Below are 26,915 nucleotides of genomic sequence, written 5' to 3' on the forward strand. Positions count from 1 at the left end.
GTAGTTGTGGCTCACAGGCTCTAGAGCGCAGGCTCAATAGTTGTGGCACACGGGCTTAGTTGCTCCTTGGCATGTGGGATCTTCCTGGACCAGGGCTTGAACCCATGTCCCCTGTACTGGCAGGCGGATTCTTAACCAGTGAAACCCCAGCGAAGCCCCTCACTCTTTTTTTTTTTTTTCGTGGCTAATAGTCCATTGTGGTGTGTATGTGTGTGTATATATATATATATATATATATATATATATATATATAAAACGCATCTTCTTTATCCATTCATCTATGGATGGACACATAGGTTGCTTCTATACACTGGCTATTATAAATAATGCTCAATGAACATAAGGGTGCATGTATCTTTTTGAACTAGTGTGTTTTTTTCTTCCAAAAAATACACAGAAGTGGAATTTCTGGATCCTTTTATAGTTTTACTTTAAAATTCTTGAGGAATGATGTGCACTACTCTTGACACAAAGTTTACCTGGTGCTGTTAGGTGAATCCATCCAGGATCTCTGTGAAGACCTCCCAAACTGTTAAAACATAAGGATAGGGACTTCCCTGGTGGTCCAGTGGTAAAGAATCCCCTTACAATGCAGGAGACCTGGGTTCAATCCCTGGTCAGGGAACTAAGATCCCACGTGCCGCAGGGTAACTAAGCCCGCGTGCCACAACTACTGAGCTTTCACACTTCAACTAGAGCCCGAGTGCCGCAAGCTAGAGCTCACGTGCCCTGGAGCCCGTGCACCACAACTAAAGAGAGAAAACCAGCCCGCCACAACTAGAGAGAAGCCCACGCACCACAAGTAGAGAGAAGCCCAAGCTCCACAACATAGAGCCCGCCTGCTGCAACTAAGACCTGACGCAGCCAAAGGTAAATAAAATAAATAAATAAATAATAAATCTTAAAAAGAAAATAAGGGTGAGATCATGACTCTTATACAGATATAAAAATGAGCACAGGCTAAGTATTTTATTTCATTCAAGAGGGAACCTGCAGCTGTTATAACCGGTTCAAAAGAGAATCTGAGAAACAGACACATTACAGATCAGGACTACTGAAATGAATATGTAAATAAAGAAATGAAGGTAAAATTGGATTCTTCCTGGGTAGGGGTTTGGCGAGTCAACTGAACTTCCTACCAAGTGGACAGAATTTCATGTTACCTACAACCTTCGAAGACGTGTAAAACAGCTCAAAGACAGAGAGAGGGCTGAAATCAACGCAGAGCGATGTCCTCCAATAATGCTTAGTTGGCCATTGAAACACACAATTTTTTTTCCACACACATAATCCTCTTCAGGAAGTAAAGGTATGGGTAATTTTCTTCTTTCAATTCTGTATTTTATGATTTTTTCTACAGTTTTCACGAATTAAAAGTGGTTTGGAAAGCCTATGTTTCTTTTTCCCTATGAGGGGGAGGAAGGTATCCTAGGCTAATACTCTATTATGTTAACGCTAAGTTCTATTCACTAATATTTTGATTAAATAGCTCACTATGATAGTAAGCTAACATGATAAACTCCTTTCCCTTATTTATCAGTTGTCTGTGGACACTTATTCTAAGACTTAAGCATTCAAGGTAAGGAAAAGATTAGCGCACCAGGACACAGGTAAGAGTCCTCGAGAAGCGGTGACATAACAGACGTTCCCTTAAAGTAAGGGGAAATTTGAGTCCCTGGTCCAGGCGGCCCAACTTCTCACCACAGCACCTCTTCACCGCCAGATGAGATGGAGATATTTAAGACGTTCCCTAACTTGACGGCGCGGAGACTTCTGGGAAATAGAGTTCTGGTATTTGTCTCGCTCTCCGGGGCGGGCCTTGGCAGGCGGACTTCCGGCGTCCTCCTGCGCTAGTGCGCCTCACCCTGTGTGCGTGTTCGCGCACGCGCACCGGCGCTGCGCCGCGCCGCTCTTGTTTCCTATCCGTGCCCAGGTCACCGCTTGCTTTCGTTCCCAGGCTGTGGCCTCCGGCGAGCGAGGATTCCGGGGCCTGAAGGGGTGGACGCCGTCTGGCCCGGCCGGCACCCAGAGGGCGCGGGCTGTGTGGGCGAGGGTTCGCGTGGGCTGGGCAGAGGCTGGAACGAGGACCCCTGAGCGCGAGCTCCGGAGCCCGCGGGCTGGGCCGGAGGGGCCCGCCGGGCGGCGGCGGCGGCGGCGGCGCAGTGCCAGGCAGTCTGCAGCGCGCGGCACAGCGAGGTCCCGGGAGGGACGTGGGCCTGAAGGGAGCTTGTGCCGTAGGCCCAGAGCCGGCTTCTCTGGCCCAGTGGTCTCGGGAGGCGGAGCGATCCGTGAGAGGAGCGCGCCGGAGGAGCAGCCCCCGGACCGGAGCCTCGGGAGCCCGGGGCCGGTCAGCTAGTCTCGACGAGGTAGGTGTTGCGTCTGCGGGCCTGTAGGCGGTTGTGGACCCTGCGGCCGTTGGAGAGCGGGACTTGGGGTAGCCCACCCCGGGCCCCGCGGGAGAACGACCGGGAGGGTTTGACCGCTTCCCCGAGGTGGATGGGCCGGACTGGAGAGCAGGGCCGGGAGCTCCGGATGGGGCTCCCCTGGGACTTGTGAGCACCCGGTGTTCTGGGGGAGCAGGGGCCGCAGGCTCGGCCGGGACGTGGCGCGTCCACCCCTCCGTCCAACCCCGATCCTCCTTGTCCTCCTGTCGCCGTCTCGGCATCTCGCACGTGTCTCTCAAGGCCCATCAGCACCTTGGTTGTCTAATCTAAGCGTCCGCTGCCCCCCTGGGTTGTGCCCTGTGGAGTCGCACAGTGTAGTTAGTGCAGGATGAGTCTGCAAGGCTTCTGTCCTGCTGCCTCGCTTGAGGAAGGAAGAGATTGGGCCTGAGAAGGGAGGTGACTTGTCCCAGATCCTCACCGGGTGTGCATGTGGGGTCGCTAACAGGACTCCAAACTCCTAGGGCAGGTGTTCTGTCCACTTAACGTCAGTTTCATAATAAAACACTCAGAAGTGCAGCGGTAACCAAATTGAGTCAGATGATTTACAAACAGTGCGGTGCCTTGATGCATGTTTATCCCACTTTTGAGAGCTTACATTCTCCCTTACTGTGGAATCTTTGATTTTAATCAATTCAAAGAGACAATAAGAAAATACTTAAGTAGTGTCACAGGGAAATTTTTTTTATTTGCATTTTTAATTTAACTCTTTGAAACAGTCGTTCATATTCACCAATGAGAGTAACTTGATCATGTTGGTGTTGGAAAGGTACAGGTGTGTGTTTCTCTTGTAGGACCCTTTTAGCCTCTTGAATGTTCATAGGGTGTCATTTTATTGGACTTTCTTTGATGGTCCTGATGCAGGAGGTTCCTGCCTGGGCAGGTCAGGTTACTCAGCACTTCAGTTACTTGCTTCCCTTCCTCTAGGTCCACCGTTTACAGTCTACGATTTTTCCAAGAGCAGCAGAAAATGAATGAATCCCAGGTGAGTTTTCCTGTCGGTGTATGTATTCCCCCACTTTGTTTTGTAATGCATTTTAGGAGGTGTATAAGGATCCACATTTTAAAACGTGAAGGTAGAAATAGGTAAAAGACATTATCACATAAAATACAGTTGTTACAGAGTCAGGGCGGCACGTAGTTGTTGTCAGGTTCACACATATAGGTAGTATGATGCTTTAAGGCTACTGGAATTGAGCTGCAAATATGACTCATGTTCTTGACAGTTATAGAAAAAGGAAGATACCATCCATCGTGTGATTTGTGTTGACTATAAGAAGAAAGCATTTTTGTTACTTGTGGATTTCAAAGATTTCCTAAGACCTGGAAAAATTTGTTTGTTGAAGTTGAAGTAATTGTGGATAGCTCTCCTAATAACAGGCATCAAATCATTTCAGTATATGACTTAGACTTATTGTTTATCTTAGCAGTGGGCCTGCTGCCCAACGGGAACTTGGTGCATGTGATTTTTCCAGGCTCCAAAATATTGTGATCCAAGTAGACCTGTTTACATTTTTACTATTTAGTCCAAGGCTAAAACCTAAGTCATGGAATGGCCTTCTCATCCTTCAGATATTTCTGTTAGTGTGTTTTTGGGGGGTTGTACAGCACACAGTACAGACAGATATTCTCCAATAAGGTGTTTTCACTTCCCATTCCCATTTTAATTCTCGGTGTCTTGGTTTTGTCCTTACCACTCTCCTGAATCTGTTGGTAAAGATTAGCAGTGACCTAATTATAGTCAAATCCAGTGGACATTTTCAGGTCCTTACCTCTCCTGACCATCCATCTGCCTTTGACATCTGTTACTGCCAAACTCATGGAGTCTCCCTTTTCTTGGCTTTAAAAAAAATTCATTTGGGACTTCCCTGGTGGCACAGTGGTTAAGAATCCGCCTGCCAGTGCACGGGACACGGGTTTGAGCCCTAGTCCGGGAAGATTCCACATGCTGCAGAACAACTAAGCCCGTGCGCCACAGCTACTGAGCCTGCGCTCTAGAGCCCCCGAGCCACAACTACTGAGCCTTTGTGCCACAACTACTGAAGCCTGCGTGCCTAGAGCCCATGCTCCACAACAGGAGAAGCCACCGCAATGAGAAGCGCACGCACCGCAACTAGAGAAAGCCTGTATGCAGCAACGAAGACCCAACACAGCCAAAAATAAATAAATAAAATTAATTAAAAATAAATATTCATTTAAAAACCCTTTAGAAAAAATTCACTTGTATTTCTGTATGTATCTTTAAACAATAATGAGTCTTTTAAAAAGTGGGTGGGGATAACCCACAATATCATTTTTTCTTAGTGTTCAAAGTTTCACAATTTTCTACATGTTTTTCAGTTTTTTCTTTTCAATGAGGATACAAATAGAGCCCATATGTTGCAGTTGATTAGCCTTGAATTGTGTTGACTGCATTGCAATTGTTTTAACTTTAACATATTTTTTTCTGAACCGTTTGAGAGTGTGTCATGCCCCTTTACCCTGTAATGTCTCAGTTGTATCTCCTAAGATCAAGAATATTTTCTTATGTATGCTTGCCAGAGGTAACTGAATTCAGGAAATTTCACAATGATATAATACTTTATTTATTTTTTCAAAGAATTTTTAAAATTTATTCATTTTGGCTGTGCCATGTCTTAGTTGCAGCATGCAGACTCTGCATTGCAGCCTGCAGGCTTCTTAGTTGCGGCATGCATGCAGGATCTAGTTCCCCAACCAGGGATCGACCCCAGGCCCTCTGCATTGGAAGTCTTACACACTGGACCACCAGGCAAATTCCTGATATAATACTTTATTTTTATTTATTTATTTATTACTTATTTTTGGCTGCATCAGGTCTTAGTTGTGGTGAGTGGGCTCTTTGTTGTGGCGCATGGGCTTCTCTCTAGTTGTGGCATGGGGTTTTTCTCTTCTCTAGTTGTGGCGCACTGGCTTCAGGGCGTGTCGGCTCTCTAGCTGTAGCGCTCCTTTTCCAGAGCTTGTGGGCTCTGCACTTTGCGGCACGAGGGCTCTAGTTGAGGCGCCCGAGCTGAGTACTTGTGGTGCGTGGGTTTAGTTGCCCTGTGGCATGTGGGGTCTTAGTTCCCTGACCAGGGATCGAACCCACGTCCTCTGCATTGTAAGGTGGATTCTTTACCACTGGACCACCAGGGAAGTCCCCTTGATATAATACTTTAATCTACAGTTCATCCAGTCATCCAACTTCCAGTTTTGTCAGTTTTCCCAGTAATTTCCTTTATAGCAATTTTTAATTTTTGATGGAGGACGCAGTCCGGAATTATGAATTGCATTTAGTTTTCATGCTTTTTAAGTCTGTTTAATATGGAATAGTTTCTTAATGCCATTATAGTAATTGAAGAATACAGGCCAATTATTTTGTAGAATTCTTTGAATTTATGTTTCCCCGATGTTTTTTCATAGATTTAGATGGTGATTTTTCGGCAGGAACACTACATAAATAATGACTCTTTTAAGATTTATGACCCAGAATAGGTCTCTCTCGGAGAAGCTCCACGTGCACTTGAGAAGGGTGCCTGTTCTGCTCTCGGTGGGTGGAGTGTTCTCTAAATGTCGGTAACATCAAGTTGGGAATGTTTGGCAGGTGCACCATATCCTTGCTAACCTTCTGCCGACTTGTCCCATGAGTCGTGAGAGAGGGGGAATTGAAATCTCCTGCGATTGTGTTTTGTCTGTTTCTCCTTGCAATTCTGTCAGTTTTTGCTTCATGAATTTTGTGAGAAGATACCTAACCATTTAAGATTATTAGGTCCTTCTGATTAATTAACCACTTTGTTGTTGTGAATTGGCCTCCTTTATCCTGGCAATGGTCTGTGCTGTGAAATGGAATCTCTGATACTTATAAAGCCATTCCAGCTTTCTTTTGAGTAGTGTTGGTGTGCAATGTTTTATTCTGTCCTTTTACTTTTAACCTATTTGCATCTTTATATGTGAAGTACAGCGCTGTAGACAGCATATAGTTAGGTCTTCTTTTTTTTATCCAATTTGATAATTTCTGTCTATTAATTGGGGTGTTTAGACTATTTACTTGTAAAGTGAATATTGATACAACCAGTTAGGTTATAGTCTGTTGTCTTTATTTTCTATTTGTCCCATCTTCTTTGTCTTCCTTCTGTTTGATTGACTTTTTTGTGATTCCATTTTATATCCTTTGTTGGGTTATTAGCCATAACACTTGTTATTTTAGTGGGTGCTTTAGTGTTTATAGTATGTAGCTTTAATTTATTATAGTTTATCTTCAAGTAATATGCCTGATCACTTAGCTACAGTTCCATTTTTCCCTTCTTGGTCTTTATACTGTTGTTGCATTTTATTTTTAGAGGTAATACCAATCCCACAATACATTGGGTTTTTTGTTGTTGTTTGTTTTTTTTTTTTTTTGTCAAACCGAGTGACTAGTGGGATCTCAGTTCCCCGACCAGGGATTGAACATGGGCCCCTGCAGTTAAAGTTCTGAGTTCTAACCACTGGACCACCAGGGAATTCCTGATACATTGTCATTTTTAATTAATCTTTTAAAGAGATTTAAATAATGAAAGAAAATACATAGTTGCCATTTCTGGTGCTTCATTCTGTTGTGTAGATCCACATTTTTATCTGCTGTCATTTTCCTTCTGCCTGAAGGACTTTCTTTAACATTTCTTCTAGTTGATAATGAATTCTTATGGCTCTTGTATGTCTGAAAATATCTTTATTTTGCCTTCACTTTTAAAGAGATTATTGCTGTTTTTTATATTCTCCAGTACTTTAAATGTGTTCCTCCACTGGCTTCTTGCTTACATTGATTCCAAGAGAAATTTGATGTCATCCTCATCTTTGTTCCTCTGTGTATAACGTGTCTTTATTTCTTTATTTTTTATCACTAGTTTTTAGCCATTTGATTTTTATACATCTTGGTGAAGGCATGCCTCCTTTTATTGTGCTTCACAGTGTGTTCAAGAACAAGGAGAATCATTCCATTTGTTCAGGTCTACCTCTCTGTCTTTCAGGAGTGTTTTAAAAATTTTCTAGTATAGATTTTGTATATTTCTTATTAAGAGTTTTTTTCTGTTGCTATTGTAAACTGTGTGTACACTTGAATTACATCTTTTTACTCTTTTTTACATAGTGAGGGCTGTTGTCTTTATGTGTGTTAACTATATATTGTGACCTAACAGCATTCTTTTTATTGATTTGGTTCCATTGTTGATTCTTTGAGTTTTCTAGGTATAGTATATCATCTGTGAATAGAAATAGTTCCACTTTTTCTTATTGCTTATTAGGCCTTTAATTGTTTTCTCTGATTGGAGATAATGAGCATTTTGCCTTGTTTCTAATCTTTCTGAGAATGTGTCTATTGTTTACCCATTAAGTAAGTCCTGACTTTAGAACTAAGAGGACTGAAGCATAGATATGTGTTTGTGTCTGGACTCAAAAAAGTGTATGTATGTACCCGTGTGTATATGTATCACACGTACTGTGCACATTAGGGTATGAGTATGTGTATACATAGGTATATTCATGTTGGTGAAGTATCCATCAATTCCTATTTTCTTGAGGGTTTTTTACATTTTTAATTAGGTATGCGTTTGAATATTGTCAGAGGTCTTTTCGTCATCTTAGGAAATGTAAGATTTTTCTTCTTAGTTATATTATAATGGCATATTGTATTAATGGATTTCCAAATATTAAACCAGTCTATATGCTTGGAGTAAGTCCTGTTTAGGTAATTACGTATTTTCTTTTCAACGTGGTATTGGATTTTGTTTGCTAATATTTCATTTTGGATACTTGTGTCGATAGAAGCAATATTGATATGTAATTTAATTTATTTGCTTGATTGGTCAGTCTTCTAACCCCTGCCACTTCTTGCCTTCTGGACTGCCTTAACCCAGAAGGTTATTACTTCCTATAGGTGATGTTAAAGCTCATTTGGCTTACCTTGGGATAATCTTAGGCTCTCTTGGGGAATCTCAGCTGTGAGACCTGCACAGATGTGGCTGTACCAGTGGGTGAAATCCCTTTATAAACAGTAGGATAATAGAACATGTTTACTGAGCAGTTCCCTTCCAAAATACAAGTTAAATGTTTACAGTCCCAACAAGTGCTCCTTCCAACAACTGAGAACCCATTTTGCTGGTCATGCAGTGAGGTTTCTACATCCCCATGTTCGTCTTTGTTGGAACTCTCGGGTTTCGGAGGAGTTTGTCACTGACTGTTTTAAGGAAACTGTTTTCTTCAACAAAAATTGTCTTGCTTTTCTGAAAATACCTTTATAGTGTCTTTAGACTTAAATGATAGTTTGGCTTGGTGTACAGTTCTAGGTTCAAAATCCTTTTTCCTTAAAAGTTGTGGGCGTTCTCCATTGTTTCCTCTTGGTTGAGAATTAGAATGTCAGTTTCCAGGGTAACTAGTGTATTTTTTTCACTCACTCTGTAACTTTTTAGGATTCCCCCCTCCCCCTTTTCTTTTTCTTTTTCTTTTTTTTTTGGCTGTGCAGCTTGCGAGATGCCAGCTCCCCAACCAGGGATTGAACCCAGGCCCCCGTAGCAAAAGCGCCAAGTCCCAACCAGAGGGAAGTCCCAACCAATTAGAGGGAGTTCCCTCTAATTTTTAAATTTTGGATGTTTTATCAGGAAATTTCTTGATCTGTTTCCCCAGTATTTTTCTTTGCAGATTATATGGTCCCTTTTGATGATGTTTTGTTTTGTTTTGTTTTGTTTGTTTATTTTTATGATCTTCACCTCAGGAATCATTTTCCATTCTGCCTTTGATGATTTTTTGTTCATCGTCTATCATCTCTTTCTGAAAATGTTGAATCTGTTGGATCTGGCTTCAATATCTCAAAATTTCATCATTTCAATTTCTTGTTTTCAGAGAGATTTTCTAAGTTATCTATTTTATGTCCCATTTATTATTCAAGCTTCTTACTTGAGGATTTTTTAAAAATTCAACAATCCAGTCTTTAATTTCTAAGTATTCTCCAGTGGCTTTTTCTTAGCAGAATGTTCTCATTTTCTGAAAGCAATATCCTGCTTAATTTATTAAAAAATATAAATCAGTAGACACAAATGCAAGTTGTTTCCTTTGTGAATTTGGTTCAGTCATTGTTGAGTTGTTCATCCTGATGCTTATCCTTTATTTATGTTGTTTTCTCAATTAGCTGATGATTCTTAATTTTTAAATTTCACTTTTTGAGAGAATTACTAATAACTAATGTGAACATACTCAACCCATGACCCCATTTCATTCTTCTTTCCTTTGTGGAGGGAATGGCTGCAGAAGCTCTGTAAGGGAGTGGGTAGGGGTGTGTAATTAGAGAGGCATCACTGCATTTTTTTTTCTTTCCACTTTTTTTTATTGTGGTAAAATACACATAACATAAATTTAGTATCCTAACCTTTTTTTTCCTTTAACATCTTTATTGTAGTATAATTGCTTTACAAGGGTGTGTTAGTTTCTGCTTTATAACAAAATGAATCAGCTATACGGATACATATATCCCCATATCTCCTCTCTCTTGCGTCTCCCTCCCACCCATCCTAACCATTTTTTAGTGTACAGTAGAGTGGTATTAAGGCCATTCATAATGTTGTGCAGTCATCACCACCATCCACCTCGAGAGTGTTTCTCATCTTCCAGAACTGACACTCTGCCCCCAGTAAACAGTAACTTCCCATTTCTCCCTCCCCAGCCCATGGCAACCACCATTTTACTCTCTGTCTCTAGTATTTTGACTAAATACCTCATCTAAGCGGAATCCTACAGTATTTGTCCTTCCATTAAGCTCATTTCACTCCGCTTAATGTCCTTAAAATTCATTCATGTGGTAGCAGATGTCAGAATTTCCTGCCTTTTTAAGGCTGAATCATACTCCACTGTGTATGTATATTACATTTTGTTAACCATTTGTCCATCGATGGACACTTGGGTTATTCCCACATTTTAGCTATTGTGAATAATGCTGCTGTGAACCTAGGTATACAGATACCTCTTTAAGTCTTTGCTTTCATATTTGGGGGGTATAGACCCAGAAGTGGAATTGCTGGATCATATGTTAATTCTGTTTTTCATTTTTTGAGGAACCACCATGCTGTTTTGCACAGCAGCTGCACCATTTTACATTTTCACTAACAGTGCACAAGGGTTCCAATTTCTCCAATACTTGTAATTTTCTCGTTTTTTTTATAGTAGCCGTTCTAATGGGTATGAGGTGGTATCTCATAGTTTTGATTTTCATTTCCCTATTAGTGATGTTCAACATCTTTTTCATATACTTATTGGTCATTTGTAAAACTTATTTGGAGAAATGTCTATTCAAGTGCTTTGCCCATTTTTCAAAATTTTATTTTATTTATTTCACTTTGTTTTAAAACTGTTGTTTTTGTTGTTGAGTTTTAGGAGTTCTCTGTATATTCTAAATTTTTTTTAATTAATTTTTATTGGAGTATAAATTTACAGTGTTGTGTTAGTTTCAGCTGTACAGCAAAGTGAATCAGCTATACGTATACACATACCCCGTTTTTTGGATTTCCTTCCCATTTAGGTTACCACAGAGCATTGAGTAGAGTTCCCTGTGATATACAGTAGGTTCTCATTAGTTATATATTTTATACATAGTAGTGTATATGTGTCAATCCTAACCTCCCAATTCATCTTATCGCCCCCTACCCCCTTGGTATCCATACATCCTTTACCTCTGTGTCTCTATTTCTGCTTTGCAAATAAGTTCATCTGTATCATTTTTCTAGATTCCACATATAAGTGATATCATATGATACTTGTTTTTCTCTTTCTGACTTCACTCTGTCTGGCAGTCTCTAGGTCCATCCACGTCTCTGCAAATGGCACAATTTTGTTCCTTTTTATGGCTGAGTAATATTCCATTGTATATATGTACCACATCTTCTTTATCTATTCTTCTGTTGATGAACATTTAGGTTACTTCAATGTTTTGACTGTTGTAAATAGTGCTGCAATGAACATTGGGGTGCATGTATCTTTTTGAATTATGGTTTTCTCCAGGTATATGCCCAGGAGTGGGATTACTGGGTCATATGGTAGTTCTATTTTTAGTTTTTAAGGAACCTCCATACTGTTCTCCATAGTGGCTGTATCAATTTACATTCCCATCAACAGTGTAAGAGGGTTCCTTTTTCTCCACATCCTCTCCAGCATTTATTTTTGTTTTTTTTTAATTTATTTTATTTATTTATTTTTGGCTGCATTGGGTCTTCATTGCTGTGCGCAGGCTTTCTCTAGTTGCGGTGAATGGGGGCTATTCTTGGTTGCGGTAGCTTCTCTTGCGGAGCACGGGCTCTAGGTGCACGGGATTCTGTAGTTGTGGCTTGTGAGCTCTAGAGCGCAGGCTCAGTAGTTGTGGCGTACGGGCTTAGTTGCTCTGCAGCATGTGGGATCTTCCCGGCCCAGGGCTCGAACCCGTGTCCCCTACATTGACAGGCAGATTCTTAACCACTGTGCCACCAGGGAAGCCCTCCAGCATTTACTGTTTGTAGATTTTTTGATGATGGCCATTCTGACTGGTGTGAGGTGATCATTGTAGTTTTGACTTGCATTTCTCTAATAACTAGTGATGTTGAGCATGTTTTCATGTGTTCTTCCACCCATTTTTTGATTGGGTTGTTTGTTTTTTTGATATTGAGCTGCATGAGCTGCTTTTAATCCTTTGTCAGCTGCTTCATTTGCAAATACTTTCTCCCATTCTGAGGGTTGTCTTTTCATTTTGTTTATGGTTTCCTTATATATATTCTAGATACCAACCCCTTAGCAGATACGTGATTTGCAAATGTTTTCTCCCATTCCTTGATCTCCCTTATTCTTTGTCAACTGTGTCTTCTGATGCACAGAACCTGTGGGCACTACTGCATTTTGAACTGGTGGCAAGTCGGCAGACAACGTTAAGTTGCTCAGGTGCTTTATGGTGAGAGTAGTCTTCTAAGAGTTGCTTTAGGAGAAACGTCCATGTCCAACATGGAAACAGTTGGCTTTTTGTCTAGACGTGCCTGACATAGTCTTGGGTTGCACCTCCTTTCCTGGTGTCCTGTCGGGTTTATCCTTCGTCCCAGACAGCAGTTTTCCGTTTGGACAGTGAATGTGTGATCACCCTCATTGCAGGGGTCCCGGCTCCATCTCTGTCCCCCGAGCCCACGGCCAGGGGCTGTCGACACAGTCTGAGTGGATCTGGCTGCTCTGTGCAGTGAGAACAGGAAGCCTGTCAAGCTGCTTGGTCGATTGTGTGAGTCATTCCTCTGTCAACCAGTCACTCTACTGCTGCAGGAACCCTAGGCCCCCTGGATGGGCCTGGAGATTTTCCAGGGCTCTGGTGGTGAGCCTGCTGTCACTTTTGCTGCAGTCCCGCCTCTGCCCCTGTGTGAGTGTGTTCCGTGGTCCTGGTTTCTCATCTGCTCTACTCGATAAATCAAGAATTTCCTCAGAAACTTTCCTGCTGTTGGTAACTTCTGTGTTCCAGTGCTCTTATGAGAACACTACTTTTATATTTCTTTGAATTGGGCTTTTTGGGTTTTTGTCTTGTTTTTGAGGCAGGAAAGTATTGGGTTGGCCAAAACGTTTGTTTGGGTTTCCTGAACGAACATTTTGGCCAACCCAATACTTGCATATGTTCGTTTACTCTCTTGAATTAGAGGCAACTCTTCCTGTCCAAAAGCTGCCCTCGAGAAAGTGCCTTCTTGGTCTCTGCCCTGTGCCAACCTCTTAAGTATTGGTGCTGCTGCAGGTTTTGCCATGGGTACTTTTTACACTGCGTCCTCTTCTCTCCCCTGAATCCTGTAGAACACCCGGCTGAGCCTGCGGAGCCTCGTCTGCCAGCATAAAATTAAAGTAGTTTACTTCTCTCGTGTTAGACCATGCTCCACCTTGTGTGTGTCACGCTGATACCTCGGGCAGTCTTTCAAGCAACAGATTTTCATTGCTGCCACAATGTGATGTTTGAGACACCGCTTGAAGGAAGTACTAGAAAACTTAGCCAAGCAGATGGGTCCAGGTAGCTGGCTGTAAGAATGGAGGGGCCAGAGGATGAAAAAGTTGAACCGGGATGGCCCGAGTCCTGGGCCGCGCCAGCATGAGGAGGGAGGGGGAGGGGGCCCAGCCAGCAGAGGCTGCTGAAGAGAGCAACAAGGAGAGAAATGTCCGTGTTCACTTAGCCAGTGTCTCCTCGCCGGGCTGTAAGCTCTTTGAGTGAGAGCCGGAGTGGTGGTTCATTAACTTATGTCCCCAGAACTCAGATACTTCAGTTGCAAAATTGGAGCTCTTTTTTTTTGGTTTGAGAGGTTTTTTGGCTGGTTCGTTTGTTTGACACATTAAGGAACCCCAAGGCAGTGTGTTTCTAATATGGCTTGTTTTCCTCCCACGATCTGTAACAATCAGGGTCCGTAGTTGACTTTCCCGGTGAGCCGGGTGAGCTCTTGTTCCCATAAGTCTTCTCCACGTCACCCAGTTCCCATCACGGTGCCATTGCAGGGGCCAGTGTCATTCACGGACGTGGCCGTGGACTTCACTCAGGAGGAGTGGCAGCAGCTGGACCCTGATGAGAAGACAACCTACAGGGATGTGATGCTGGAGAACTACAGCCATCTGGTCTCCGTGGGTGAGGAGAGCCTGCTTTCTGAGTTGCTTCTCTGCGGGGGCTTCCAGTTTAAGGATTTTATGCTTGACTTCGAAGAAATCAGTGATGAGACTGTTTAATTTTTTTCTGGGCACCAGATAAAGTATTTGTTTATTTGCTTATCGATCAAAAGGTTCTGATTTCGATTAGGTGCAAAATAGACGCTTTATTTTTTGGCCTCTGAGGCAGCACCTTCTACTCAGAGACCCAGAGCCGAGCAGCAGGTCCAAGTTGGCTCTTTCTCATCCACAGGGTACGACAGCACCAAACCGAACGTGATCCTCAAGTTGGAGCAGGGAGAGGAGCCTTGGGTAGCAGATGGCGAGTTCCCACGGCAGTTTCACCCAGGTGAGGTGGTGGAGTGTGAATTTGTAAATGGTCGCTCCGGTCCTCTGGAGTGACCACAGATGCCCTAAATCTCACCTCCTGGCACCAATAGCACTTGCCCTCCACCATGTATGTGCACACTCCCTTTCTGATTTTGCACCGGCCTTACATTTTACAGGATTTCCGTGTCTTCTAGGACTGAGGGTGCATTCACTCCCTCTTCCTCTCATACTGTCCGTGACTAACCTCCCTATTATCACAGAATTCCTTTGTTTTCAGGCTCTCAAAAGTCTGACAGAAAAGTTAACTGGAGACTTTCCTGGTCATTCTTTTTATCTTCCATTTTCTTTCCTTCCTTGCTGTGAAACGCCTCCGGTTTGTGTTCCACCCCAGTTTCATGCCCCCCTCTAGGCCCTCAGACACCCAGCGTGGTCCCCTCCTCGCCGTGGGTGCACTGGTCACTGTCCCTGAAGCCCATCCTCGGTGACACAGCACGAGTTGGGCCGTCCTCTTTCCCAAATGCTCCTTCCTGTCCCGTCTGTCTGCCCATCCCTGTGTCGGCAGCAGATGTTCAGGAAGAGTTTATTTCATCAGTGAATTCCCATTCTTCTCTGGCCTCCTCAGGAGCCCCTAGGACCTGTCTTCCACTTCTTTAGTCTTCTTTGTATCCCATAAAAGCGTTCATCTAGCCTCAACTTTGAAGACTTTTTTATTTATGTTGCTCATCCAAATTGATACCCAACATCTGTAACCTGTAGCCTCTTTAACTCTTACCTGACAGAACAATAGCACAGGAAGGATCGTCCCCTTCCTTCTTCCTTAGCACATCTGATGATAAACTGACCTTTCCAAACCGCGAATTCTGTGCATCTTCCCCAAGTCCCTTAATTTATTACGTTGTACTTGTCTTTTCTGCCTTGTTCCTGTTTTTGTCTTTTATGAAATGCCTTAAAATTTTTCTGCATATTCTCAGTTTCTTTTGACATTGGTGTAAACAGTATTTTCTCATACGTACCTGGATTACAGTGAATCCTATTTGGAAATTGCAAAATCTGTTCATTTGAAACATACAGTTGATCTTATCACTAGGCTCAGAAGATAAGCCTATAACTATTCTGTTTCTTCTTAAGTAGAATTTAAGTTCTCCTCAATCCCCCACAGTGTGGTGCAATGTTACATATCAAAATGAATGTCCTGTTTCCCCCAACTCTTGTCAAATGCCATTTAGTCTAGATTTCTAAATGTCTTCCATTCAAACTAAGCAGAGGTGTCCCTGCTTAGTTGTCCCTCTGCTCTCCCAGATGATACATCTTCTTTCCCTCTGTTCTCCCTTCTTTCCTTCCTTAGTTGTAGTTTGGAAAAAAAAAAAAACCCCATAAAATTTACCATTTTAACCATTTTTAAGTGAACAGTTTAGTGGTGTTAACTGTATTCACATTGTTGTCCAACAGAATCTCTAGAACTTTATCCTTTAAATTTGACCTTGAAAGTTCAACTCCTGCTTGAAGTTTCCCTCATTTCTCGCTCTTCATCCAGTCTTTCCTTTCTCTTCATGGCCCCTCCACGTAGTGGTTGTTAGCACAGGATTGTGCACTCTGATGTGTAATGGCAAGTGTTTGTCGCTTAAGCTCCTTTCTCGACCTGAATTATAACCCTACAAAAAGGAAGGGTCTTAGTACTCTGCTTTTCTGTGTAACATGTAGAAGATGCTCCATTTGCTCACTGATGAGCTTCTTTTGAGAGAGAATTTATTCTGAACTGCGGATTCTGAAAAAACTGCTGGGAGTTAGAGTCTAACCTGAAAGCACCCCATTTGATTCAGATTAGAAACTACTACTTTAATTTCTGTTGGACAGATTTAAAAAAATAGCAAGTGTGGTCATACTTTTGACAAGCAGAGGTTTGAGTTAGGAAAGGAGAGCACAGCTGCATGAACTAGTTTAAAATTAGCTTTCAAACGGAATGTTCATAATCAAATACATGATATATAACTTTGTGTTAAGGCTATTTTAAAATTTAAGGGAAGGAGAGCTTCAAAAAGTTGGAAAGAGACTTTATAAATATTTTAAGGCTTCTCCTGAAACATAGCTAGGTTTTGAGTACGTACCAGGCTGGAAGTCAGGTTGAGTGAACAAGAGCATGTGCAGACTTGTGGTTGGGCGTGAGCAGGGCAGTGCCCAGGCTTCCTGGAGCAGAAGGTGTTTTTGGAAGATGAGTACAATGCTAGTTTGAATATATATTGTGAATCTAGGTAATGAAAATTTTACTGGTAAAGGATAACTTTTTTTTTTTTCTGCTGGTATTTGGGCACAGGGATGTTGTAGATTTCTGAGCCCAGAACTGTTAGTGTTGTGTTGAATGTGGATGAGAGCAACTAAACATAGTTCAAAAGATCCAAAAACATGTAAAATACATGGAAATAAAAGTTGATATTGTAGGGGCTACTTTAGAAATCTGATATTGAAGATTTTACACCAAATGAAACCTGAGAGTATGGGAACTCTTGTTTGTATTTAGACTTAAGCTATAGTATTATGTCAGGAACATGACTGGTTTTGGTAAATTTAAGTCAGCAGATTGAAAGAAAATTCACGGAAAAACTTACTGAGCATTTGTTTTGTGTCACTGTTCTAAGCATTAACATGTGCTAACTAATGTATCAATAGTCTTTGCCCAGCCCTATGTGTTAGGAGCTCTTGTCCACATTTCAGGTGAGCAAAACTGCATCACAGTTAAGTAACTTGCCCAGGTCCCCCAGCCTATGACGCATTGGAGTTGGGGTCCTGGTGCTTGTAGCCACTGTGCACTGTGTTGTAGACAAGTCACTTAGTGTTAAAGGAGACCACAGGACTCTCCAGAGAGCTGATCTTACTGGAGAGATTGGTCTACTTAGGTTTCTTACAGACATTTATGTGCCTGGGTCTCTCCTTATAGGTCAGCGTAAGTCAGGGCAAGGGAGTTGGAGCCCTGGTTGTGGGACTGTCTCTAAACATGAGGAAATTGGAGCATTTAGAATGTTTATTTGGATTTATGTGCAGAAGAGAAAGGCAAAGATTTTGGAAGGGTCTAGGTTAGTGAGCATGTTACCATGCTAATCTTGGTATGAAGTGATATTATATAGTTTAATATACATTGTGATCTGTTTCTCCCAAACATAATCCATACTTGAATATTTCCTAGGATTATACATCCAGTAATTGTTCTTGCTTTCCCACGAATCCCACTTGCTCTCAGTCCTCCCGTTTCAGCCTCGATCTGGGACCCCTTCAGTGACTTTGTCCTCTGCTCATCATTTCTTGGGTTTATTTCACGTTTCCTACCAAAGTTTTGAACATATTTGTAAAGTAACAAAGGTACTTGTGTTCAGTGTGAATTTACTCTTTCTTCTACTGCTGAGTCCTATCCTGCTCTCATCCTTTCCCCATCCCTCCCCCACCCCCCATGTCTGTCTGTTTGTCTTATATGACAAATCAAGGGGGAAAGAGGATTATATACTGATAATTTTATTTGTGGAGATTGACCCTAAAGCCAGAGTCAAGCCCACAGTAGGCCCTTGAGTACTGCTCCCATTCTATAACTGGTATGTTCAGATTCACAAGGTTTGTTTAATTTTATTCCTTTTTAGAAGAAGTCTGGAAAGTTGATGACCTGATGGAGAGAGCCCAAGAAAATAAAGACGAATGTTCAAGGCAAGCTGTTTCTATCAACAGCAGAACCCTGACTGAGGAGAGAGAGGTTGCATTTGATAAAACTTACAACATGGAAATAAGCCTTGTTCCTTCAAACCTAATGTCTCATAATTGTGTCTCATGTGGAAAGACTTTGGGATCTACTTCAGAATTAATTATTAGTGATGGAAGCTATGCAAGAGAGAAACCTGATGAGTGTAGTGAATGTGGGAAAACATTTCATGGAGAGAAACTCTATGAATTTCATCAAAATGGGGAAGCCTTTTCTCAAAATGAAGAAAGTATTCAGAAAATTAGTATTTTGGAGAAACCCTTTGAATATAATGAATGCACAGAAGCCTTAGACAATGAAGCTGTTTTCATTACTCATAAGAGAGCTTATATGGGGGAGAAGCCCTATGATTGGAATGATTCTGGATCAGACTTCATCCAGATGTCAAGTTTTAATGTATACCAGAGATCACAGATGGAATTGAAGCCCTTTGAATGCAGTGAGTGTGGGAAATCCTTCTGTAAAAAGTCAAAATTCATTATACACCAGAGGGCTCACACAGGAGAGAAACCTTACGAATGTAACGTATGTGGGAAATCCTTCAGCCAAAAAGGAACCCTCACTGTACATCGGAGATCACACTTAGAGGAGAAGCCCTATAAATGCAATGAGTGCGGAAAAACCTTCTGTCAGAAGTTACACCTCACTCAACACCTGAGGACTCACTCAGGAGAGAAACCCTATGAATGTAATGAATGTGGGAAAACCTTCTGCCAAAAGACACATCTCACCTTACACCAGAGAAACCATTCAGGAGAGAGACCGTATCCATGTAACGAATGTGGCAAATCCTTCTCCCGCAAGTCAGCCCTCAGTGACCATCAGAGAACGCACACGGGAGAGAAACTTTATAAGTGTAATGAATGTGGGAAATCCTATTACCGAAAATCCACCCTTATTACCCATCAGAGAACACACACAGGAGAGAAACCCTATCAGTGTAGTGAATGTGGGAAATTCTTTTCTCGGGTGTCATACCTCACTATCCATTACAGAAGTCATTTAGAAGAGAAGCCCTATGAATGCAATGAATGTGGCAAAACCTTCAATCTAAACTCAGCCTTCATTAGACATCGGAAAGTACACACAGATGAGAAACCCCACGAATGTAGTGAGTGTGGAAAGTTCTCATATCTCACCAACCATCACACAACTCACTTAGGAGAGAAGCCCTATGAATGTAGTGAATGTGGGAAAACCTTACTTGAAAATTCAGCCTTTGATGGGCACCAGTCACTTCCCAAAGGGGAAAAGTCCTATGAATGTAACATATGCGGGAAATTGTTCTCTGAGCTGTCATACTATACTATACATTATAGAAGCCATTCAGAAGAGAAGCCCTACGGATGTAACGAATGTGGGAAAACCTTCTCCCATAACTCATCCCTCTTTAGACATCAAAGAGTCCACACAGGAGAGAAACCCTACGAGTGTTATGAATGTGGGAAGTTCTTCTCTCAGAAGTCTTACCTCACTATACATCATAGAATTCATTCAGGAGAGAAGCCCTATGAATGTAGTAAGTGTGGGAAAGTTTTCTCTCGGATGTCAAACCTCACCGTACACTATAGAAGCCATTCAGGAGAGAAGCCCTATGAATGTAACGAATGTGGGAAAGTCTTTTCTCAGAAGTCATACCTCACTGTGCATTATAGAACTCATTCAGGAGAGAAGCCCTATGAATGTAATGAATGTGGGAAAAAGTTCCATCACAGGTCAGCCTTCAATAGCCATCAGAGAATTCACAGGAGAGGGAATATGAACGTACTTGACATGGGAATGCTCCTCTGAAGTCAGATCTCATTTTAGAAAACCCTCTGCACATAATGAGTATGGGAAGTCAGTTGGGAGTCAGATATCACTGTCTGAGAGTTCATGTTTCTGAATGAGGAAAAGCATTTAGATGTTAGATTTATTCTAATCTGAATTTTCATAGAGAAGAATCCCTAAAACTGCAACAAGAAGCAAAACCTTCAGCAAGACCCTACAACTCATTGGACACTAGACAGTTTATACAAGAGTGAAACTCTATAAATATTTAATATTTATTTTGGATTCCAATTGTATTCACATATCAGGGAATCATACCAAGGCGAAACCTGTCAAAGTGATGAATGTGGAAAATACATTGTCATGGAAATTGTTATACTAAAAGCCATATTTCTGATATAAAATCAGATGTTTTAAGGAATGACATCAGAAGCTATCAGCTCTGAATAAACCTTCATTGCAGAAAATGAAGTTTTAAAATCTTCTGGAGTTGATTATGAGGATCGTAGCATTAAATATGTATATGGCGGTTTCTATCACGTTTCCAAAATGTGATTAATTCTATGCAACTCTGCCAGTTGGGATTTGAATAATTTGTGAAAAGGCAGTATTCTTATTTGAGTATTAAGATGGCAAAATGTACTAATGTAGGACATATTGTTGGTGAGATGTTTGATAGGTATAGAATAGTTAAATACATAGTTTTCTGTTCTTTAGAGGCATTTACAAATGGTTTTTAATGAGTGCTTCATCAAGAGAGGAACCAGTGATTTTTGTAAAGTTTCCAACTGCATTTGAGCAAAAAAGACTTAAAAATACTATTTTCATAAACTATGCATAGATGATTTGGAATCTAGTCTGTTCAGTGAAGGATGGCTGTACTGCTCATGCTCTATAACATAGGCCCAGCTCTCCTACCACTCTTGTTTTTTAACCCATAGGTTTGAGCGTGCAGTATGCCACTATTTTGTAATTCAGAAATTTTACCTGTGCTTTTATTTGATATGAATACGGTGTCATTATTTTGTGCATTGTCTCTTAGTCCCAGTATTTTGGAACAAATTAATGCAAGCTTCTAGCAGACATTTTTTGTTGATTAACCTCAGTGTCCTCCCTCTCTTTACTTGCTGGAAGAGTTTAGGTATCTACTATTCACAAGACACGGAGGGTAAATCCTGAGTAAACTAAATCAGTCATGCTAATTTCATTATGATCACCAGTAACTCGTTTATAGTGGTCACATGACCAAATCCTAGGTTAGCACAACAGACCATTTCTGGAAAAAAGGTAAAACAGTGATCAAATGGATCTTACTCCAGGAATGTGAGGGTGTTTTAATAAGAAAAAAAAAAATCACTGTAATATATCACATTGAAGAAAAGTAGTCTAGTATGCAGGAAGCGTGGTGAAATCAATATCCATTTGTGTTCTTAGCAAACTATGGATAGAAGGGAACTTCCTTTATTGGCTGAAGAGTATCTTATACTACAACAAACAGCATATCAAATGGTGAAATATTGAAAGTTTTCTCCCAAGATCAAAAAACGAGACAAGGTTATCTGCTATGACTAATTTTATTCAGTATTGTGTAGAAGGACCTAGCCAGGAAAGTAGGGGAAGCAAAAGAATGAAAAGGCTTAAGGATTAGAAGTAAAACTTTTATTTGCAGATGATATGCTTTTATACATAGGAAATTCTAGGGAATATTCAGACAATTAGAATTGAGCAGAATCTCCACATACAAGGTCATTATGCAAAAATTGGTTTTTAATATACCAGCAACGAACACAGAAAATGAAAAGTTTTAAAACAATGTCACTTACAGTGATATCAGAAATCCTTAAGTGCCTGGGGGGAAAATTACCTAACACTGTATTTTCAAGAATTGTATCCAGGGGAAAAAAAAATTACAGAACAGTAAGAGGGATATATCCTGTTCATGGATTGCAAGACAATCTTAACAAGATGTCAGTTTTCCCCAAATTAATTCATATATTCAATGCAATCTTAATCAAAATCCTAGCAAGTTTTTATAACTGAAAATTCTCAGATTCATGTGAAAATTCAGAAGACCAATAATAGTCAAAGCTATCTTCTAGAATAGACAGAACTAGAGAACTTATAGTGCTAGATATCAAGAACTGTTACAAAGCCATAGGAATTATGATAGTGTGGTAATGGCACAAAGATAAACAAATTGACCAGTGGAACAGAATAAAGATTCCAGAAACACCCAAATGTAATTCAGTCACCTGACTTTTGGTGAAGGTAATAATGCATCGTAATGTGGGAAAGGATGTTCTTTCCACTAAATGCTCTGTCGTCATTTAAATTTCATAATTTAATAGAAAATAGAAAAATCAATTGAGGTGGAGTGCAGTTTTAAGTATGAAATGTGAAATAATAAAGCTATAAGAAGACTATAACCTTACAGCAAGCAGTTTTCTTAAGACCCAAAAAGCACTGAATCATAAAATAAAACTTGTTAATTTGAGTATATTACATTAAAGAACTTCTGTTTCTCAAAAAGCCACCATTGAGAAAGTGAACAGGCAGACCACAGAGGGGAGAAGATATTTGCAACTCAAATACATGGCAGCAGAATCGAGTGCAGAAGAGGGCTTGGTAAACGTTTTTGGGGAGGGGCCAGATAGTATTAATATTTGGGGCTTTGGGCTTCCCTGGTGGTGCAGTTGTTGAGAGTCCACCTGCCGATGCAGGGGACACGGGTTCGTGCCCCGGTCCGGGAAGATCCCACATGCCGCAGAGCGGCTGGGCCCGTGAGCCATGGCCGCTGAGCCTGCGCGTCCGGAGCCTGTGCTCCGCAACGGGAGAGGCCACAACAGTAAGAGACCCGTGTACCACCAAAAAAAAAATAAAATATATATATATATATATATATATATATATATATATATATATATATATAGGGCTTTGTGGGCTACACAGTTTCACTCACGACTACTCAACTTTGCTGTCGTAGTGTGAAAGCCATAAATAAGACAAAAACGAATGAACGTGGCTATGTCCCAATAAGACTTTATTCACAGATACTGGTGGAGGACAGGATTTGGCCAGCAGGCCATAGTTGCTGACCCCTGATCTAAAATAACACCTACAAATCTACAAGAAAAAAAAAATGGGCAAAAGACTTGGATGTCCACTTCATAAAAGAGGCTATCCACATGGCCAGTAAACATATGAAAAGGTATGTTAATTTTATTAATAATCTTGGAAAAGGCGGATTTAAAACCCTGTGTGGCACTACTGCCACCCTCTGAAATGGTTAAAATGAAAAGCATGAAAAAGCAAGATTTGGCAAGAACGTAACAGGAACTTGCCTACACTCCTGTTGGTATTGCCCATTGATAGAGCCATTTTGGAAAGCTGGCACTTCGAGCAAACCTGTGTTTGTACCCTTTTAACAAACCCAAACCTAGCAGACATGCATGAATGTGTCCACTGTGCATGTATATGTCCACCAAGGGACATGTCCTAGAATTTTCATGACCTAAAACTTCAAAAAACAACTCTGAAGGCACCTACCTATGCAGTAGAACTTTGAACGTCAGTGGTGTGTTTCCGCCACAGAACACTCTAAGGCAAGGAGAATGAATGGGTAGTAAGCACAGGCAATAGCAGCTCAATTTCACGAAGAATGTTAAATGAAGGAATCTAGACACAAAAGCAAACAGGTAAAGTATAAGAACAGGTAAAACTTGGCTATGCAGTTAGAAATCAGGATAGCGGTTAGCCTTGGCCAAGGCTGACAAGGAGCATTCATCTGGTGCTGGTAATAATTGGTTTCTAAATCTAGGTGCTGAATATCTGAGTGTTCTGTGCACTCAAGCTTTGTGTGTTTTTCTGCATGTATATTACACTTACATAAAATGTTGTTAAAAATCACAAGTGTCTACCATTTTTGTCGCTCAGCACTCTTGCCGTATTTTTCTAGATGTATATGGGTATGCTGCATAACAGGAATTAACTGGTAGATTTTGCATAATTTTTGTGCAGGAAATACTCTTAGTTTTAATGGCAACTACTAAGATTTCCTACACTGACCGTAAAGCTTAGTATAAAGTATATTTTCAGTAAATATTTGAAAAGGTGACAGGGCCATTACATATGTTGTCATCCTACCATTCTGCATATATAAATGCATCTGGCACATATAAATAGGTCTGGACTGCCTCTTCAATAAAGAACTGATGTGTGTAAACCTTTCATATTTTCTCAGGCGAATTGTTTTTTACATTCCTGAATTTGGGATGCATCTTAACCATCACACTGTCACAGAGGTGAGCTTTCTTTGAGGTTAAGTATAACGGTGAGTTTGATTTGATAAAAAAATTTTTTAAGTTTTCAAGTTATCCTTTCAGCAAATTTAAAATAGGCAGTTAACAGCACAAATGTTAGTGAGTGAAGGATATAGTTAAGACCTCGCAGTATAAAATGTAAGAGCACTCAGCACGGGGAATGGGGGGTGCTGGCTGGGTTTACGGCACAACAGTGAGGAATTACGACATTTGATGGTGTGGACTATGTACTTAGTTGTTTTTTTAATATATATTTTAAATTTCATTTATTTTTATTTTTGGCTGTGTTGGGTCTTCGTTGATGCGTGCAGGCTTTCTCTAGTTGCAGCGATTGGGGGCTACTCTTCGTTGCGGTGCACAGGCTTCTCATTGCTGTGGCTTCTCTTGTTGCGGAGCACAGGCTCTAGGCGCACGGGCTTCAGTAGTTGTGGCACGTGGGCTCAGTAGTTGGGGCTTGTGGGCTCTAGAGCGCAGACTCAATAGTTGTGGCGTACGGGCTTAGTTACTCCGCGGCATGTGGGATCTTCCCTGACCAGGGCTCGAGTCTGTGCCTCCTGCGTTGGCAGGTGGATTCTTAACCACTGCGCCACCAGGGAAGTCCCCCACCTGATCCCTGTAAAGAGGGGAAACATGGCAATGACAGCGTCACAGTGTTCCCCAAATTAAGTTATATGAAGGCCACAAAGAAAAAAGTAACCCTCCCCAGTCGCCACAGTGGTAATTATAACAAAAAAAATAAATTTTCTTTCACATTAAAGAAATCAACCCCCTTGTAGTTCCTGCCGGATTGGTGAACTGCCATTGAATGCTGACTTGTGAGCAAAGGGTATGGAGTGGAAACAGTGTCAGGAATCCTCCGAGGGAAGAAGGGATGGCTGTGCTCAGTGGAGGAAGATGTGGAGTCGGGACAGTGAAGAAACTGGTGCAAATATCATGGCATCTGCCGAGCGCACCTTCACAAATGTTCTCTCCACACGTTAGCCCAGGGGAATCTGCCTGACTGATTGATCAGTGGGAGGAGAAAGCCAGCACTGAACCCCCAATCCTGTGGGGGGAGTAGATGAAACAAATATAGGGTGTTGAGACCTGTGTCAGAAGAAGTTTGATATTTTAGTGATGATTTTAAAGAAGTGGAGTCCTTTTGTAGCACGATGTCGGGGAGGGGTTGACAGGCTCAGGTGGTCCATCCCTGCTTGGCTGTGTTCCTGCTGAGGCAGCTGTGTCCTCCATAAACTCACACTGAGAAGCGGGGCTAGGACTGGCCTTTCCTCCGGTCAAAAGTGCAGGAACTCCCAGGAGAAAGTGAGTTCTGGCAAAAAAAAAAAAAAAAACAACAACCCTGAGGACTTCAGCCACAGAAGAAAGACAAACAGAACCACCTGTGCTAAATAAATATCCTCAAAGAAAAAAGTGTATTGATAAAGCAATGTGGAGGTAAACAGTTCAAAAGAAGGAAATACTTAGTATCAACAATAAAAATTCAGTATATTAGATGAGCCAGTGGTTAATGAGTGGGAGACACTGTGTAGCAAAGAGCTTTTGCAGAAGGCTTTAGAGAGTAAAGAAAATGTGATGTGAAAAGGTGAGAAGTAGAGATTTCAGCAAGACACCCACAAATGAAGGGGAGGAGCTACACGGAGGGAGGGGAGTGATCATTTTATATAAGTGAAAAACCCAATATGTTGTCAAATTAAAAGAACAGTTGGAGCTCCAAACAGGAAAGATACTGAGATATCCATGTCATTAAAGTGAAATTTAAGAATATCAAAGATACATTTTCGAAGGCTTCTCTAAAGAGGCAGTCACCCTAAAGATAGCAAGCAGGTGTCTCATCGTCCATGTTCAACCACGATGGAGTAACAGGAAGCAGATTTCCTCTCCTGACTACATAACTGAAAAATCGGACAAAACAGATGAAACCATGGCGTTCTGACACTGGACATCAGGCAGGACTGTGATCCCTGAGAGAGGAGAAACAAAGTGGCCCCGAGGCCACAGTGCAGGGAAGAGCACCCGAAGCAGAGCTGGGTGGCCTCCCCGAGTTGAGAATTCAGGAAGGCTGAGGAGCTAGAAGTCAGGGCAGTGTGAACAGGAGAGAGCTGCGCAGGGCTGTGGGATGCTAACACTGGAGAACCCCAAAACTCCAAACACAAGGGCGTTGGGGGCTCCATTCTGGGGCAGGACTGCTCAACAAATAGAGGTGTGGCTCTGGCTTAGGGGCGTGGCCTGCTGTGATAGGGCGTGGCTTTGTCCTGGGGGGCAGGGCCTTTGTAGAGTGGTGGGGTGGGCGTAACAGTGGACAGGACGTGGCTCGGGCCAGGGGTGCGGTCAGCAGTGGAGCTTGCCTTGGGCTCAAAAAGGTGCAGCTGCCACTCCTCAGGCGAGAACTGTTTGGATCTAAGAGTCCTTGGGGGGCCAGAGGCCAGCGACCGGAAGACACGGCAGGCCTGTGGGCAGGCCTGCAGGCAGGTGAAGAGTGACAGACCTGTGTGTGAGGCACCGGGCACGTGGAAGGGGGAGGGGATAGAGAGGGGAGTACAGGGGCGAGGGTGGGGATGGAGGGGACAAAGGGCGGGGCCCCTGACCACCCACAGCTCGCACCCTCCCAGCTGCCCTGCCTGCCTGGCCACGTGGTGCCCGCTGCTGCTGCTCCCGGGCGCCCGTGTCCCCACCGCCACT

General features: G+C 42.0%; 1 protein-coding gene across 1 annotated transcript; it reads left to right on the forward strand.

Moving 5' to 3' along the window:
• Positions 1–1,879: 1,879 nt before the first annotated feature.
• RBAK (RB associated KRAB zinc finger) lies at positions 1,880–24,716 on the forward strand. The gene is made up of 5 exons (XM_079945105.1): positions 1,880–2,366; positions 3,369–3,426; positions 13,935–14,061; positions 14,332–14,427; positions 18,032–24,716. The coding sequence occupies exons 2-5, from the start codon at positions 3,412–3,414 to the stop codon at positions 19,936–19,938; spliced, it is 2,145 nt and encodes a 714-aa protein (XP_079801231.1). The 5' UTR covers positions 1,880–2,366; positions 3,369–3,411; the 3' UTR covers positions 19,939–24,716.
• Positions 24,717–26,915: the final 2,199 nt, after the last annotated feature.

The sequence above is a fragment of the Stenella coeruleoalba genome (assembly GCF_951394435.1).
Source record: "Stenella coeruleoalba genome assembly, chromosome: 15".
Classification (NCBI taxonomy): Eukaryota; Metazoa; Chordata; class Mammalia; order Artiodactyla; family Delphinidae; genus Stenella; species Stenella coeruleoalba.